Source organism: Myripristis murdjan, chromosome 23 (assembly GCF_902150065.1).
Source record: "Myripristis murdjan chromosome 23, fMyrMur1.1, whole genome shotgun sequence".
NCBI lineage: Eukaryota > Metazoa > Chordata > Actinopteri > Holocentriformes > Holocentridae > Myripristis > Myripristis murdjan.
In genome coordinates, this window is record NC_044002.1 from 21,571,219 (window position 1) to 21,586,344 (window position 15,126).

The 15,126-nt window shown below is 43.1% G+C and overlaps 1 protein-coding gene across 1 annotated transcript; it reads right to left on the bottom strand.

Annotated features, from left to right (window-relative positions):
* Positions 1–9,392: 9,392 nt before the first annotated feature.
* Positions 9,393–13,708, bottom strand: phlda1 (pleckstrin homology-like domain, family A, member 1). The gene is made up of 2 exons (XM_030045348.1): positions 12,998–13,708; positions 9,393–11,420 (listed from the first exon to the last, which is right to left on the bottom strand). Exon 1 carries the CDS (start codon positions 13,503–13,505, stop codon positions 13,035–13,037), a length of 471 nt encoding a protein of 156 aa, XP_029901208.1. The 5' UTR covers positions 13,506–13,708; the 3' UTR covers positions 9,393–11,420; positions 12,998–13,034.
* Between the last annotated feature and the right edge of the window lie 1,418 nt (positions 13,709–15,126).

Consider the following 15,126-nt stretch of genomic DNA (forward strand, 5'->3'; position numbering starts at 1 on the left):
GATGTCAACCAGTGATGTTCAGTGAGATGTATACATTTCACAGATTTTAACCCTGTGCAACACTACCATGTGTCTAACTTGGATACTTAAAAAAAAAAAAAAAAAAAATACAAACCTGGATCATTAAGGCAGCTGTAATTTGACTTGTTTCTCTACTGTCACTATCAAAAAATAAAGCAGAAATGCCACACAAAACTATATCTAAAAACAAGAAGAAATACCCACAAGATTTATCTAAAAAAAAAAAAAATCTCAAAAATATATTTTTTTTTTTAAAAAAAGGACAAATGCCCCAAAACTCATCTAAATTTAAAAAAGAACTGCCCTACAAAATATATCTAAAAAAAAGAAAAAAGAAAATAAGCCCCCCAAAAATATACCTTCAAAAAAGCAGAAATGGCCCACAAAAATATATCCAAAAAAAAAGAAAAAAATGCAAACATGCCCCCAAAAATATATATCTAAAAAAAGGCAAAATGGAAAAAAAAATTTAAAAACAAAAAAAAATAATATAGCAATTCAGGGTTAGTTAAACTTGTACTGCAAAAAATAGCAAAATAAATTGAACGTGTAAATTCAGGCTTTTATGATTTAGTGATCTGCCTGGTTAAATAAAGGTTAAATAAATTAAAAATTGAGCAGTATTTCTGGGGTAATTTAGAAAAATATTATAAAATATATCACGACTAAGGAGGAATTGATATCTCTTGGTTCACTGTTTCAGGAATTAATTAAGGGCCCATTAAAATGACACCAGTGGAGCTTTTTGGGTGCAGTTTCATTTTTCACCGCGTCCAACTGAGAACAACAAGGTGGGAGTTAAAAACGAAGGATTCCTGTTTCCTGTCGAGATGATATTCTGTACAGCAACAAACTGGTGAGCAAACAGCGAGCGGGCCGGCGGAGTCGGGCTTTATCTCCCGGCTCGGTCTGGCTTGTACAGAGCTGTCAGCCTCAGCGTGGAAACCAAGGTGACACTTTCTGCTCTTATCAACAACTTCCTGCCCTAATCTCTGGCGGCGGCTCAGCCAGCTGACCAGCACCGCCGCTGCTGGCTGTTTTGGCAACAGGTGCTGGAGCGTGTGTGTGTGTGTGTGTGTGTGTTTGTGTGTGTGCGTGTGTGTGTGTGGGCAGAGGGAGGTGGTCCAGGCCCGGGCCCGGTGTGTAGTGAGAGGGTCAAAGATCAGGGAGATTTCGGAGCGGCAGATCTGAAGACACTCCTGAAACAGCCTGTAGTACACACACACACACACACACACACACGCCCACACAGCCGCCGGGGCTCTCACCGTTACACAAACATTTCTCAGAGGCAGAAATAATCTCCCCGGTGGAGAAAGTGAGTCAGCCAGCAGCCAAACTAATTTAAATGAAAAAGAAGCGTCGACTTATGTGCGCTGACTTTTTGTTCAAACACGAATGTGAGTTGTTTTTTCTTTTTTCTTTTTTTTTTTTTAAATCTTGGAAAGTAAAGCACTTTGCTAACCACGTTAAACAACTCTGTTCTGATTGGTCAGTCGTCGCTATGCCTGGGTAATTGTCACTAAAAGTCACTGACTGTTGCTACGGGCAACCAGTTTGTTTGCTGCATGGTTTTAGTTTGTCAGGCTTTTAAACAACAACAAAAAAAAGTAATAATTACACCATTTTTATTACTTTCAGCAAACTGAGCTTTGCTGGTGCTGGTTTGTGTTCTGTGGGTGTGATGTGAGTCTGCATGGTGGTGAAATATCCTCATTAGCTCCTCTGGGCCGCTAATACACAACACTGGATTTGTGTCTTCGCCAAAAGAAAGAAATTGAAAGCGAGTTAATTTCTGGAAACTTCATATAAAACCGACTTGGGACGAACTTTACAGGCAGATTTAAGGACTTTACTGACGTTTGTTGCCAACTTAACAACTAACAACAATCACCATTTTCTTTCTTTTCTGCTCCCATTCGGTTTCCATGGTGTCTGCATTCACTTCCATAGCGGCAAAACAGATCCCAACATTACACTTTTAGCACATAAACAAATGGGAAGAAAGGGGATTATACCAGTATCAAAAAGTCCCAGTACCCTTTGTATCTGTGTGTGTGTGTGTGTGTGTGTGTGTGTCATTTCTGCTAGGTGCAAGGTTACTATGTGTAAATTACCTGCAGATGCTAACTGCCGGATCTACTTTCCAATTCAAACAGGAAAATTACAAGAAAAGAGACGTTAAATTTCCTCAAAAAAATGGGTACCGGGTTTTGTTATCTATTATATTATTAAAATACATTGTGTTTGTGCTCATTTATGTGCTAAACGTGTTATTACAGGAGCTGTTTTTTTTTTTTTTTTGGAGAGACACAAGTACAGAGTTGTGGATTTGGATGTTTCTCCACCGTGTTAATTCAAATCCCATTTTAAGTTGAATTTGAAGTTATTTACTGAACCAGACTGAGATTATTTCTGCCCCTGGAGCCGCATCGCTTTAGAGAAAAGTTTGTGTAAGTAAGTAAGTAGTCTGCAGCCCTCACACACACACACACACACACACACACACACACACAAACACATATTTGGCAAAAGCAGAAAAAGTTGCATTTTGTCAAGAAGCCAGCATGCCTTTCTCATTTTCCCCTGTTTCTCCTCAGAGTGCAACACCATTTGGGCCCATTTACATAGAAAAATAAAACCCACAGTTTATGTACAACCAAACAGATGGCAAAGTATTTTTTTTTTCTTTTTTTATTGCACTGTACTGTCTCCCTATACCGCACTGCACAGCTTGCTAATGGCTAATTACATAAAGTGTAATGGTTTATTAATGCTGAATAATGGAGTTGGAATGAAGATCTGAAGTTCTGGGATTACTAATGCTCTGCTGGACATAATCCTCTCCCACACAACTCGGAAAATTACACCGTTCAAATGAGAGAGCGAGAGAGAAAAAGTCACTCAGCGCAGCTCTCGCCGGTATCCCACCTGTATCATAAATCCACACAAAAGGCAGCGATAAGGCGCAAACACGCCGAGGCTTTCACTCTCTGCGCGTCCATGCCAAGAGCCTGAATAAAGCACTATGAAGCAATCTTGCACCTATCTATCTTCTACCTACACAGTCGGGAGAAAACAAAACAGGGAGCGTGTGAACAATCTGCTCTCCATTCAACGTGCTGATGAGCTGTTTCTCCGTCTCACAAAGCCGGTGGAGTCGGGCCCGCACCAGATGTCCCGCAATAATGGGCCTTTCTTCCTTTACCTGCTATCTTTTTTTTTTTTTTTTTTGCCAGTAATTTTGAATAAGCGAGGAACCTGAAAGGAAAAAAAAAAAAAATACAAATGCCACATCCACAGCTGTTAAGTGATCTGTGATGCTGTGATGAGACTGGAGACGTGGCTGTGATGTGGCTTGATACGAGTCGCACACACACACAGCTGCCTGCACACGAACACCACCTGAAGTGTTCTACAAAGCAGGGTATAAATACACTGTGAAAAACAAACAAACTTCATCTTAATGAGTCACTTCACACTAATATTCAGTAGTTTGGGGGAAAACAAGGGAAAAAATCTACCAGTGCGATAAGATAATCCCATCTGTTTCCAGTGCAGTTTCACTTGTTTCGGGATTATTTTTATTGTAACAAGTCTAAATCTGTTGAAACAAGGCAGAATAATGCAGATTAGCCCACTGGGATCAAGAAAATGACACTTAATTCCTGAAAATTCTGTAAACAAGCTGGATTATCTCATCCACCTGGCAGATTTCTCACCTTGTTTGAAGAAAAACAAGATTTTTAACACTAAATATGAGACTAAGTGACTCCCTAAAGTGGATGTTTTTTGCAGTGAACACCATTAATAACATTAAAGCAACAAATCAAGCACACCTAGAGGTGCATTATGGGACATATTCTATCTTGCATATGGAAATAGGTCACACCAAGTAGGTTTTTTGATCCACTTTTTCTAAGTGACAAACATTTTTAACACTTTAAACATTTAAGCTGTTCAGCACATGGTATTTGTTTACTGGAGCATACTAACAAAGATAATCAGATGTAAGTAAGATATCTCACACCTAAAAACCCTTGTTCATTTAAATGCATCAGGGAAGGATAGTCATCTTTCTTGTGTACAATTATGTAAAATATTACCACACTACATGCCTGTGAAATGAGAGCGCCTGCTGAATAGAAGTCAGTCAAATTTATAGGAAATTGCTTCCTAGTGCATACATAAATTACATGTAGATGCTAACTGCCGGATCTACTTTCCAATTCAAACAGGAAATTGACAAGAAAGGAGACATTTAACTCCCTCAAAAAATGGGTACCGGGGCTTGTTGTTTGTTATTTTGACATAATCCAATTGGTTTGTGTTCATTTCTTTGCTAAAGGTGTTGTTTTGAGAGCCATTTTGCAGCCTGGAGGAGTCACTATGTGGACTAGTATCACGTTTATATCACATTTTAAGTTAAATTTTCAGTTAAATTTAACATGATCAGAGAGGCTTTGGTGCTGTGACTGCACCCACAAATGTCTTACGCTTGTCAGAGTCCAGTTTTGACGCGATGGTCTTGCATTTTAGCATCTTAGAATTAACAACATACTTCATATTGTTTTGAAATGTGAATTTATTGATTTTCTAACATGTTTCAAAAGTTGCTGCTGAGTTGTAGTCCAACTTTTACACAAGCGGAGCGAGCACGAAGGGTCTGAATTCCCTTTTTGCAGTGGTTACAAGGTGAGAGCTGTCGCTTTACCCTTTACATTGGCACTTTAAGCACACTCTGTATGTTTATCTGAAGGAGCAGGACAGCTTAGCACCATCATGAAATGCTAGAATATGCGTCACAGCACACTAACTCATTGGACCGACAGGTAAAATCACTGCTAATCAGTTTATGGATCAATACGCCTCCGAGGCATTCCACTGTGCTGCAGTGGTCATCCAGCTGAATCACATAAAATGGACCCTTGAAAGGTTATTGATTGGTTGGAAATGTCTTGGGGTAGCTGAGCGCATGAATTCAGCATCATAAAAATCAACATTAATGCTTTTTTTTTTTTTTTTTTTTAGAGAGAAAGCCTAACGATTTATCAATGCCTCGGCCAGGTTCCCTCACCACAGTCGACTATAATAAGAGTGAAGATCTGAGGCGTCGTCAGTAAGAAAGAACCGCTCCGTGCTGCAGATTAGTTCTCCTCTAAAGGGAATTTTTGAATAGTTCTTCTCCAAAACTCTGCGTATCCATTATTTCAGAGGAAAAACAACCTTAATTTCAGCATTCAGCCTCTCCAAAATACAGAGGACGCAGCCTGGAGAGGCGTTACTGTCTTGTCAAGCGAGGACGTAAGTCACTAATTACCCTTTAAAAACTGACATTTGTGTTTATTCTGTGCCTGTCAATCATTTTGTCAGAGCGGGTGCCACTTTTTCAGTTGATGGAGACATAATGTTCCTGTAATTCGGACTCGCTCGAGCTCCCAGAAGACGAAATAAATAAATAACCATGTAACCGTGGCTTTGTGTCAAGTGACGGTTGTTCCAGGCTTATGAAAATCAGGGCATTGGCGGCTGCAGGAGCAAAGCGGTGGGACGTTACCAGGTTTGAGCCTGACAGCTACCGTGTGAGATGCCACCGGGAAGGGAGAGATAAGCCAGGAGAAGCATTTGTGCCACCCACTGCAGTACAGTATGTGAGTGTGTGAGTGTGTGTGTGTGTGTGTGTGAGTGGGAGACAGAGAGAGAGAGAGAGAGAGAGAGAGACTTGTCGCTCAGCATAACCTCATCGCGGCTGAGCTCCTGGTGCCTGGACTGGACGTCGCTCCCAAATGAAGTGAGCTGGCCGCCGCCGCCATCCATCCATCCAGGCGCCCAGAGAAGCTGCCATCAACCAATCAGGGTGGTTTGTGAAGACTCTGGTGCTGCCTGTTTCAAACCCCTGCTCACGACAGACGGGTTTAATCGATCACCTGATCAGATTAGAAGTGAGGTGGGGTCCATTCATCACACACTGGCAGAGCTTCCAAACAGACGCTCCAATTTCCACCAAAACTGGGGGAAAGGTTAGTCATGGGCCAAGGAGGAAATGGCTAAGTTTTCACACTCCTTGGCCAAAAAGGGGGTGTGGTGGTGGGCACGGCATATCACAAAAAGGCATGTAATGTAAAAAGGCATTTAGTCTCATGTTCAGTGTGAAATCTTATTTTTCCCCAAAAACCCCGCTAGTGGGATGAGATAATCCCACTTGGTTCCAATGCATTTTCCACTTGTTTCAGGATTTTATTTCTTTCTGGAAAGTATAAAATAAGGCAGATCAGCCTAGCAGCATCAAGAAAATGACACTTGATTCAAGAAAGTCGGATTATCTCCTACCACTGGCAGATTTCTTCACTTGTTTGGAAAAAATTATATTTTTTAACACTGAATATGAGACCAAATGCCTTGATAAGATAAGGATTGTTTTGCAGTATTCTGAAATGGACCACGGAGACGCAACAACTCAAAATTTTGACACACAGTTTGTCCTGGGCCAAGGAACAGCATTTTCATTTAAAATACAGATTGGACCACGCCCACTCCATCCAAGGCCACACCCACTTTTTTCCAGTTTCTCCAAAGCGGGCCTTGTGAGGTGTCGTCTCGCTCGGTGTGATCCTGCCAAGTTGGTGGACACGGACACACCCACTTCTGGTTGTGTTCTTTATTACTGATTCTGGACCAGAGATATTAACTCTACTGCGTGTGTGTTACTACTGATCAGAGTTGGGGAGGGAGGAGGGATGTGGCATTGATGGAAATGGAAACATTTTGCTACTTGAAAGCAAGATTAGAAAAACATGAATGGTTCTGAAAATGAGAAGTTGTAAGGAAGTGTCTTCAATACAACAACAATACAACAAGGTGCTTACCTTTCATGCCAGCTACTATAAAATGGGATAGTGGGTGTCAAATACCAGATATTTCTTCTTGGAATGAAACTGTTCAGGGTGAAAAAAATAATGAAAATGGTGTTGGTGATATAAGCGACCCCCAATCAAATCTAAAGTAGAAACTTTCTCCCAGTGCTTTATCATGGTTTGCATAGACACTGAAAATCCTGAAGGGTTTGTAGATTTGAAGAAGAAAAAAAATCAAATGGGGCCTTAAAAGCTTTTGGAAATGAACGGATGGCTTTCATAGTTCTTGATTTTCTTTTATTAAAGTGTAGCAGAGAATCATTATGATCATCTGTCTTTTCTCGATACTTCACTTCCTGAGGAAAACCCTGCGGTGGAAATTTTGTGTCGACACAGCAGCATAGTTTTCAAAATCAATGATTTCTCCACCGTTTCTTGCCTTGAGGAGATAATGAGTAAATAAAAATAAAATAAAGAGGCCTCAGTAACATCTAATTCTGACTCGAGTCGTCTCTTGCAGCTTGAGAATCATTGGAAAGTCCTTGAATTTGATGTCCAGGTTGAGTGTGAGAACCGTGCCTCATGGTCTCATACACTCAGTATCACAAGTTCGTGGTTCCTGTTGATCAAAGGGACGCTGATAGGAATAAGCAGCAGGCGATAAACCTTGAAGCCGAGGAGGAGCCACAGACGCCTGTTATGTAATGTTTGGAGAGCAGCTGGCAGCGGCTGAAAGAGACACACCACCATGTTGGAGGCGTGACAACAACAGGAAATACTGTAATGTTATCACGTCTTACCCCCTGATGCCCCCCCCCAACACACACACACACACACACACACACTTTGACAGCACAATCTGAACAGGCCACCAACACAGAAATGAGCTCATTTCTTTGTTTTGTCAGAGGAAGAGGTGTGTCTTCTGTCTTTTCTCCTCCTAACTCTCTGCTAACTAAACACCTGTATTACTACACACTGCAAAAATTGCGTCATATTCAGCATTAAAATCCTTTTTTTGTTCAAAGAAGGTAAAAAATCAGCCATTGTGATGAGATAATCCCACCTGTTTCCAACACTAATCAACTTGTCTCCAGAATAATCTTCACATAATTGTCATTTTCTTGATCCTGATGGGCTGATCTGCCTTATTCTGCCTTGTTTCAACATATTAATACGTATTTTTACCCAGAGAAAAATCCTGAGATGAGTGAAACTGCACAGGAAACAGGAATACATTATTTAATCCCAATGGCAGATTTCATTTTCAAGAAAAACTAGAATTTAAATGACTTGCAAGTTAGAGATTTTGCCTTTTTTTTTTTTTTTTGCATTGAATTCAGTGAAATATGCACGTGCAGCAGAAGTCAGAAGGAGGCTTTCTGTACATTTCACCCGCCTGTCTTGTGAGTTTGTTTGCGAGTTAGCTCAGAAAGTTCTGGACTGCGTTGGATGAAAATCTGGAGGACAGCTCAACCTTGGCCCGAGGACCAGCTGGACAGATTTTGGTGATGATTTGGTTATGGGACTTCTGCCACCAGCCAATTATGCCTTTCCAGCCATTACTGGTGCGCTGTGTTCATGTGCTGGTGGGAGCATCCGGGACTTCCAAGTTGGCTGCCGCACAGCGTCGCATTTTCACGCCGTTTTTTTGTCAGAGAAATCGCACAAAGAAAAACAAACAAGCGGAATCTGTCACGGAGGCTGCAGCTGTGTGAGGTAGACAGTCGTGCAATTTCACATCTAGGAACGTGGGTAATTCTGCTAAAAATGGACAAAACAGCACCGTGCACAATGAAAACACAAGACAGCTCAATAAAGCCCTTCACATTCAGAGTCACCCTCAAGCCTCTGCTAAATGCCAGAAATGTAAATGTATATCCGGTGTGGATCTGATTGCACCGCAGCGTTTTCGGATCTCGTTGCAGGACAGAAAAGAAGACCAGGGAGTATTTAAGGACCGGGTTTGTAGGCGACTGTCGTGTCAGGCTGTATCTGTGGAGCCCCTGACTTCAGTCTTCACAGAGATGGAGCGAGGACAACTGCTTCCCCCGATACAGCGACGTCCCCCCCCCCCCCTCGAGCTGCAGCGAACTCCTCTGGCATGCGGATGTGTCAAAAACCATGGCGTCATCTGCATGTGGCTCCACGTGGCTTTAATTGAATTAACTTTAATTGAATTAACTCCGTTTTTTTTTTAGGAGGGGGCGGTGGTGTGGGGTGGCCGGAGATGTGTATGCGTTTGACATTACACAGAGGCAGCTTATCTCCGAGGCAGCAACTGGCAGTGAAACCCTATTCTGCACATGGCTGCTACTTTTAGACCAGGAAACGGGGGTGAAAGGTTCAGCGGCTGTAAAGCATGAAAGGGCTGAGACCGACAGGGTTGCAGCGAGTTAAACAGGTCACTTAAAACGTCCCTGTTGAACCGCGGCGCCCCTGCCTATCAACAACCACTGAGCACAAAAACAAAAACAAAAAAACACAGGAAAGAAAAAGCACGAGACGCAGTTCTTGTTTTTTTTTTTTTTTTAAATGGAATGTATTTTTTTTTTTCAGAGGTATGAAAATAGATCTCACACATTGAAATAAGAAATTGGACGGTGGCTGTAAAGGGCACAGCTATAACTGTGTGTGTGTGTGTGTGTGTGTGTGTGTGATGATGGCAACAGGAAGGCATGTCAGAGAAGCAATCACACCAGTTGCATTAGATAAAGGGCACAGCTATTACCCCGTGTGGGAGATGACAACAACATGGAGGCATGTGTCGGCCCGGCGGTCAGACACCGGGCGGCCGAGGCGGGACGCGCTCCCACAAATCAGCCGCTGACGTGAGCCACGGTTTGGGAAGCGTTTCCTGACCGCAGGGCGTCCCCTCCGTGGACACCGGAGACGTCCCGAGGCCACGTCTTGGGCCCCGTGTGTCACCGCCTTCGGAGGCCGTCAGTCATGTTGCCTTCACTTGGCGTCCGTTCAGTTTTTCAGTATGAAACACGGCGAATTTATTCCTTATTCACTTAACAGATTGAAGCTTTAGTTTTCAGCTACAAACATTTCATTTTAGCTGAGCTGAACCTGAAGTGAGCGGAGCCAAATAAACTTTGTTTCGCACAAGCTGAACGGCAAACTTGAAATTGAAAGAAATGGTCAAAATATAGATAAAAATACATCTTTTTTTTAAATATTCATTCATGATTATGGCATTTGTGATGCTGGAAAGTTAGCAGGCTCGTTAATTACCTAATTAATTTACCTTGCACGCTGTAGGCTTGTGTCACTAGTTTGAATTTGAAAGGACAGCTAGGCTAACTAGCAAATGTGAATCATTTCTACCACTAGCCTGTATTTTTTATGACTAGCTTACCTTGATCGCTACAGGTTAGTCTACCTAGTTTGAATTTGAAAGGTCAGCTAGCCTCACTAGCTCACCTGGATCATTTTTACAGCTCACCTGCCTCTTTCCCTGATGAAAACATCCCACTGGGCTTCACATCATCAGCTCATTCCTCTCTTACCTCTTTCTCTTTTTCAGTCGGTTTCAGGTTTACTGTTACTTAGCCAAAAGAAAGAAAGAAAGAAAGAAAAAAAAAAAAACGCCCCGCCCACTGTGGGGTTCAACTCAACCAATAGGATCACTTCTGCCTCTGGAGCGGCTCCGCCCACAGGAAATGTCTGTGTAACTTAAACTCCAAGCGGCATGAGACCAAAACCTGGAACCGAGAGCCACAGCTAGAGCCACCTCACAGATTTAAGACTCACAAACAGCCAGAGAAACAGCCTGTACAGCCATGTTGGCAACCCAGTAAGATAGTTACTGCAGCTGTGGGCGCGTGGATTATATATACAATATATATTAAAAAAAAAAAAAAAAACTGCGGCTGTTAATAGATCAAGCATCAAATTAAGAATGTACAGGTCAAACAGGTACCTCATCATATATATATATATGCGTATACCACTATAGAGAAATGGATGTATGGGTCTTTGGTTCAATCGAAGAACAAAAACATGGGCAGAAAAAAAAAAACAATGAGTATGGTCATCTATATGGCAATCATCTGCAAAAGACAGCAACCATCCTACTAAGATAACTACATGTGAAGGCTTATTTCCAACGGGGAGCTTGTTTGTAACGTAAGCCGTTTGCACCTACAAGCGCGGGTGTTTCCAGTTTCCGCTCCGGCAACAACCACACGGCACATTCATCAATGACAATAACATCTTCATAGAAAATATATATACACATCTAATAAATAAGGGGGTATACTATCGCACGGTAGAATACAGTTGTTTTCTCACATGCTTTGTCCATCAGTCTTTTCTGAAGTAAGTCTCGATATTGGAAAAGGAGGAGGAGGACGAAGAGGAGGAGGAGGAGGAAGGTGGTGGGGGGGTGCTGGTCTCTGGAAACCACTAAATGGAAGAGGTGTTTTCCTGGAGAATGGAGCTCGGGTGTGGAGCGGCAGGGGGGGCAGGGCGGGGGGGGCGAGGCGAGGCGAGGGTCCCGGTTCAGCATCGATCCCTCCGGCTGAATGTCCGATTAACCTGCGGACGCAATCAATTAGAAAGGGCTGGAGAATGACGGGAACCTGCAGTCCCTCGAATCCTGCTGGGACGTAACAGCATGGGGATGGAGGGGGCAAAGGGTTCAACACACACCCACACACACACATACACACACACATTCAGATACACATGGCAATCACACTGACACACTAAGGGGATAGAGGCAGCCAACATGGAGCTGTGTTGTGTCCATAATTCATCATAAAGATTGAGAGAAAGGTATGATTTTTGATTTTCTTCTGAATTTATACAGCACTTTTCTATAAGAAATCATTATAATCAGGCTTTAAAATATCATGTCAGGGGAGGTTTCGGGACATGTGTACCCTTCAAACCTGGTGATGTAAGTCTAATTTATCATTACTATTGACCAAATAATCATTAATGAACTCCAAAATCTGATGCCTCTGAGTGAGGTGAGGTTTGATGTGACCTGAGAATCACAGCTCATGTTGCTTCCTAAAATTTACAGCCAGAGTCTCTAATCATGTACTGTGTGTGTGTGTGTGTGTGTGTGTGTGTGTGTGTGTGTGTGTGTGTATGTGTGTGTGTGTGTGTGTGTGTGTGTGGGTATGATCTGATTTTCACCCCAACCAAGCACTGATTTCAAGCTGATTTCACCGATTAGTCACCCCTCTCTGGGTGACATTGTGTTGAAATCAGCTTTTGTAGCGTTTGGATGGACTGACAAACCTGCACACACACACACACACACACACACACACACACACACACACACACACACACACACACACTGCACACTAAGACTACATGAAATCCCATATTGTTAGGAGACAGAGCCATGAGGGCTGAAATAAGAGAGAGAGAGAGAGAGAGAGAGAGAGAGAGAGAGAGAGAGAGAGAGAGATGGGAGATCCACCTGACTGCGTTTCATGTTTTCCCCCCATCACTTTATGCGCTTTGGTGCGTAATTTTAATCCACTGGAGCGTGAATGCCATCAGTTTCCAAATGTTTCACTGTCACCCTGTGCGCCTGCATGGGTCGAAACACTGAAACAGCCAAATAAACGCATTTCTAACGCACCTGGAGATCACATGAACACACATATGCGCCATTTCAGCGATAATAACATGGTAATCTGCCTGCGTTATTTACGGGATTTACATCGCCGTGCGTAACGCGGTGTTTTGAGGGGTGAGCGGAGGAGAAGCCCCTTGGATGGATCGAGTATCACAGCCAGGGAAATGTGGATCCAAGCACATTTTCCTGGGGAGGGTCGTCACCTCCGTGTGTGTATGTGTGTGTGATGGCTGTAAACAGACCCATACCAAGGAGGAGCCTCCAAACTTTTCAAATAAAAAGCCATATTTTTCTGATTAAATCGCCGTTGGTGTTTGATTCATGCGCGGAGAGGAGAGATCTATGATCGAAACATCCACTGTGTGTGTAATCCCGGGAGGAAAAACAGAAAAATCCAGCCAGTCGGCGTTTCACCGGGGTTCCCCTGGTGGTCCCCGGCCGGACTTGGGGAGCCACCGTGGGGGTTATCTCCCTCTCTCTCGCCCGTCTCCCCCTCTGTCTTTTTCTGTCTTACCGCAAATGGCGAATGGGTGTCCAGGGCTGGCTGCAGGTCACGCAACGTTTGGCGAGCTGCGGGCCATCTTCTGGCCGGGGATCTGCACGACGAGCAGCTGCTGCTTCTGCCGGGTGGACTTGACGGCCAGGATCGCCTGCCGGTTCTTGTACTGGACCATCTGCAGGGTGATCTCCGCGTTCCAGCCCTCGTCCTGCGGGCACCTGAAGTCGATCTCCTTCCCCTCCGTCATGACCACCGTGAAGTACACGTACTTGCCTTTCCGCTCCACGCAGTCCACCGTTTTCATGTTGGCGAAGTGCAGCTCCTTGACTTTGCCGGTGTCCCCTCCGCCGCCGCCGCCGTGGTGCAGCTGGTGGTGCTGCGGGTGGTCGTGCTGCTTGGGCGGCAGCAGCAGCACGCCGTCCTCGGTCAGGACGCAGTGCTTCTTCTTCCAGAGCTGCAGCAGCCCGTCGCTGCGCTTCTCCAGCAGCCCCTCTTTGAACACCTTCCCCCCGTTTTCCAGCATCGTCCCTTCCGCCTGCCCCGGTCCCTGAACGCGTCTTCCACCTTCCTGTCTGGCTGTGTCTCTGTGTGTATGACTGTCTGCCTGTCTGCCTGACTGCCTGCGTGTGTGTGTGTGCCTGTCTGTCTATCCCGGAGCAGGTGAAGGCATGGGATGCTGCTGCTGCTGCTGGTGACTGCGGTGTGTTGGTGCTGGTTTGCAGGCTGTCTGGCTGTGTGGCTGCTGGTCACACTGTGCCTGATGGGTAGTGAGGAGAGAGAGAGAGAGCGAGAGAGAGAGCGAGAGGAGGAGGGGAGGTGGGGGTGGGGGGTGTCTGTCGAGGTGCACCGCCCCCTCAGTGACATCCAGCCTCCTCACACCCAGGAAAATGGATGAATAAATAAATAAAATGATAAAATAAATAAATAAAAATAAAAAACAAAAACAATAAAAGATTAACATTGTACATCGACTACAGTGGTTGTCAGTCTAATTTTGAAAACCAGCCGTAACCTGTGTTGGTCCCTTAGGGTTTGATGAGCCTGTGAACTGTAAATAATAATGGACAGTTAAATCAGTTTTTGTGGGCTAATCGATACTAGTAATTAATCATCTGAAACCTGAACGCGTCTTAAAAATGCTTAAAACTCGGTTCTTTGGGTTATAAAGATGGATTATATTCTTTAAAAAAAAAAAAAAGTATTTAGTAATTAATTTAAAAAAAAAATCAGAAAAAAATGAATTATAAGACAGACCTTACAGTACAGGAAGAAAGGACATTTAAAATGTATTTATTATTTATGACATTCACTTATTATTAAAAATTAAATTTTAGAATATTAAAACAATGAATAAAAATCATGTTGAAAATGTGTGAAATATTTACAAACATTTCAAAATTACCTGCAAAGTCCGCACTTTCAGACAAAAAAAAAAAAAAAAAAAAAAAAAAAAAAAATGCAGGGCAATTTATTTATTCATGGTAAGAATATTTTAGAGGGTGAAAAATCATTTCAAAATCAAGTATAAATCGCTTTGCTGCCCAATGTCCCGCGATAATCACCGTGATACATTCAATATGCATTCAATATTTAGTATAAACTTGATGTGGTCAAATGAGCAGCATTAATCAGCAGGTAACTCCGCTGGTCTGCATGTTCCTGTCCTCCTGTCTGCCTTCATAAACACTCTAAAAATAGAATAATAATTAATGTTTAACACATTTATGACTCGTCAACACGTTTGGGACAGTGTGTTTCCACCCCACACGCCGTGGCCTGTGTTTCTGTCCCACAGAGACCCTGAGAGTTACGGCTCAAGGGGAGAGGTTTCCCTCGTTAATATGCAAATTTATGCAGCCAAGTGATCCAAAATGTAATCAGACCCTCTGCTCCATGGGTGGCAGCCTCAGTGGGGTGCCAGCATCAACTTTCCCTAATCCGTTGTAGAAAAATAAATAAATATGTGAATGCATAATTATGAAAACAAATAATGATTATGGAAGTGGAAATGAATAAAGGTCAAATCATAAAAACACGTCTGAGAATTTGGCTGCAGATCTGATGCTATCTATATTTATATATTTAAATTTTCCCATATCTCACATTTCCTTCATATGCTTTACAGTCTCCACAGTGTATATACA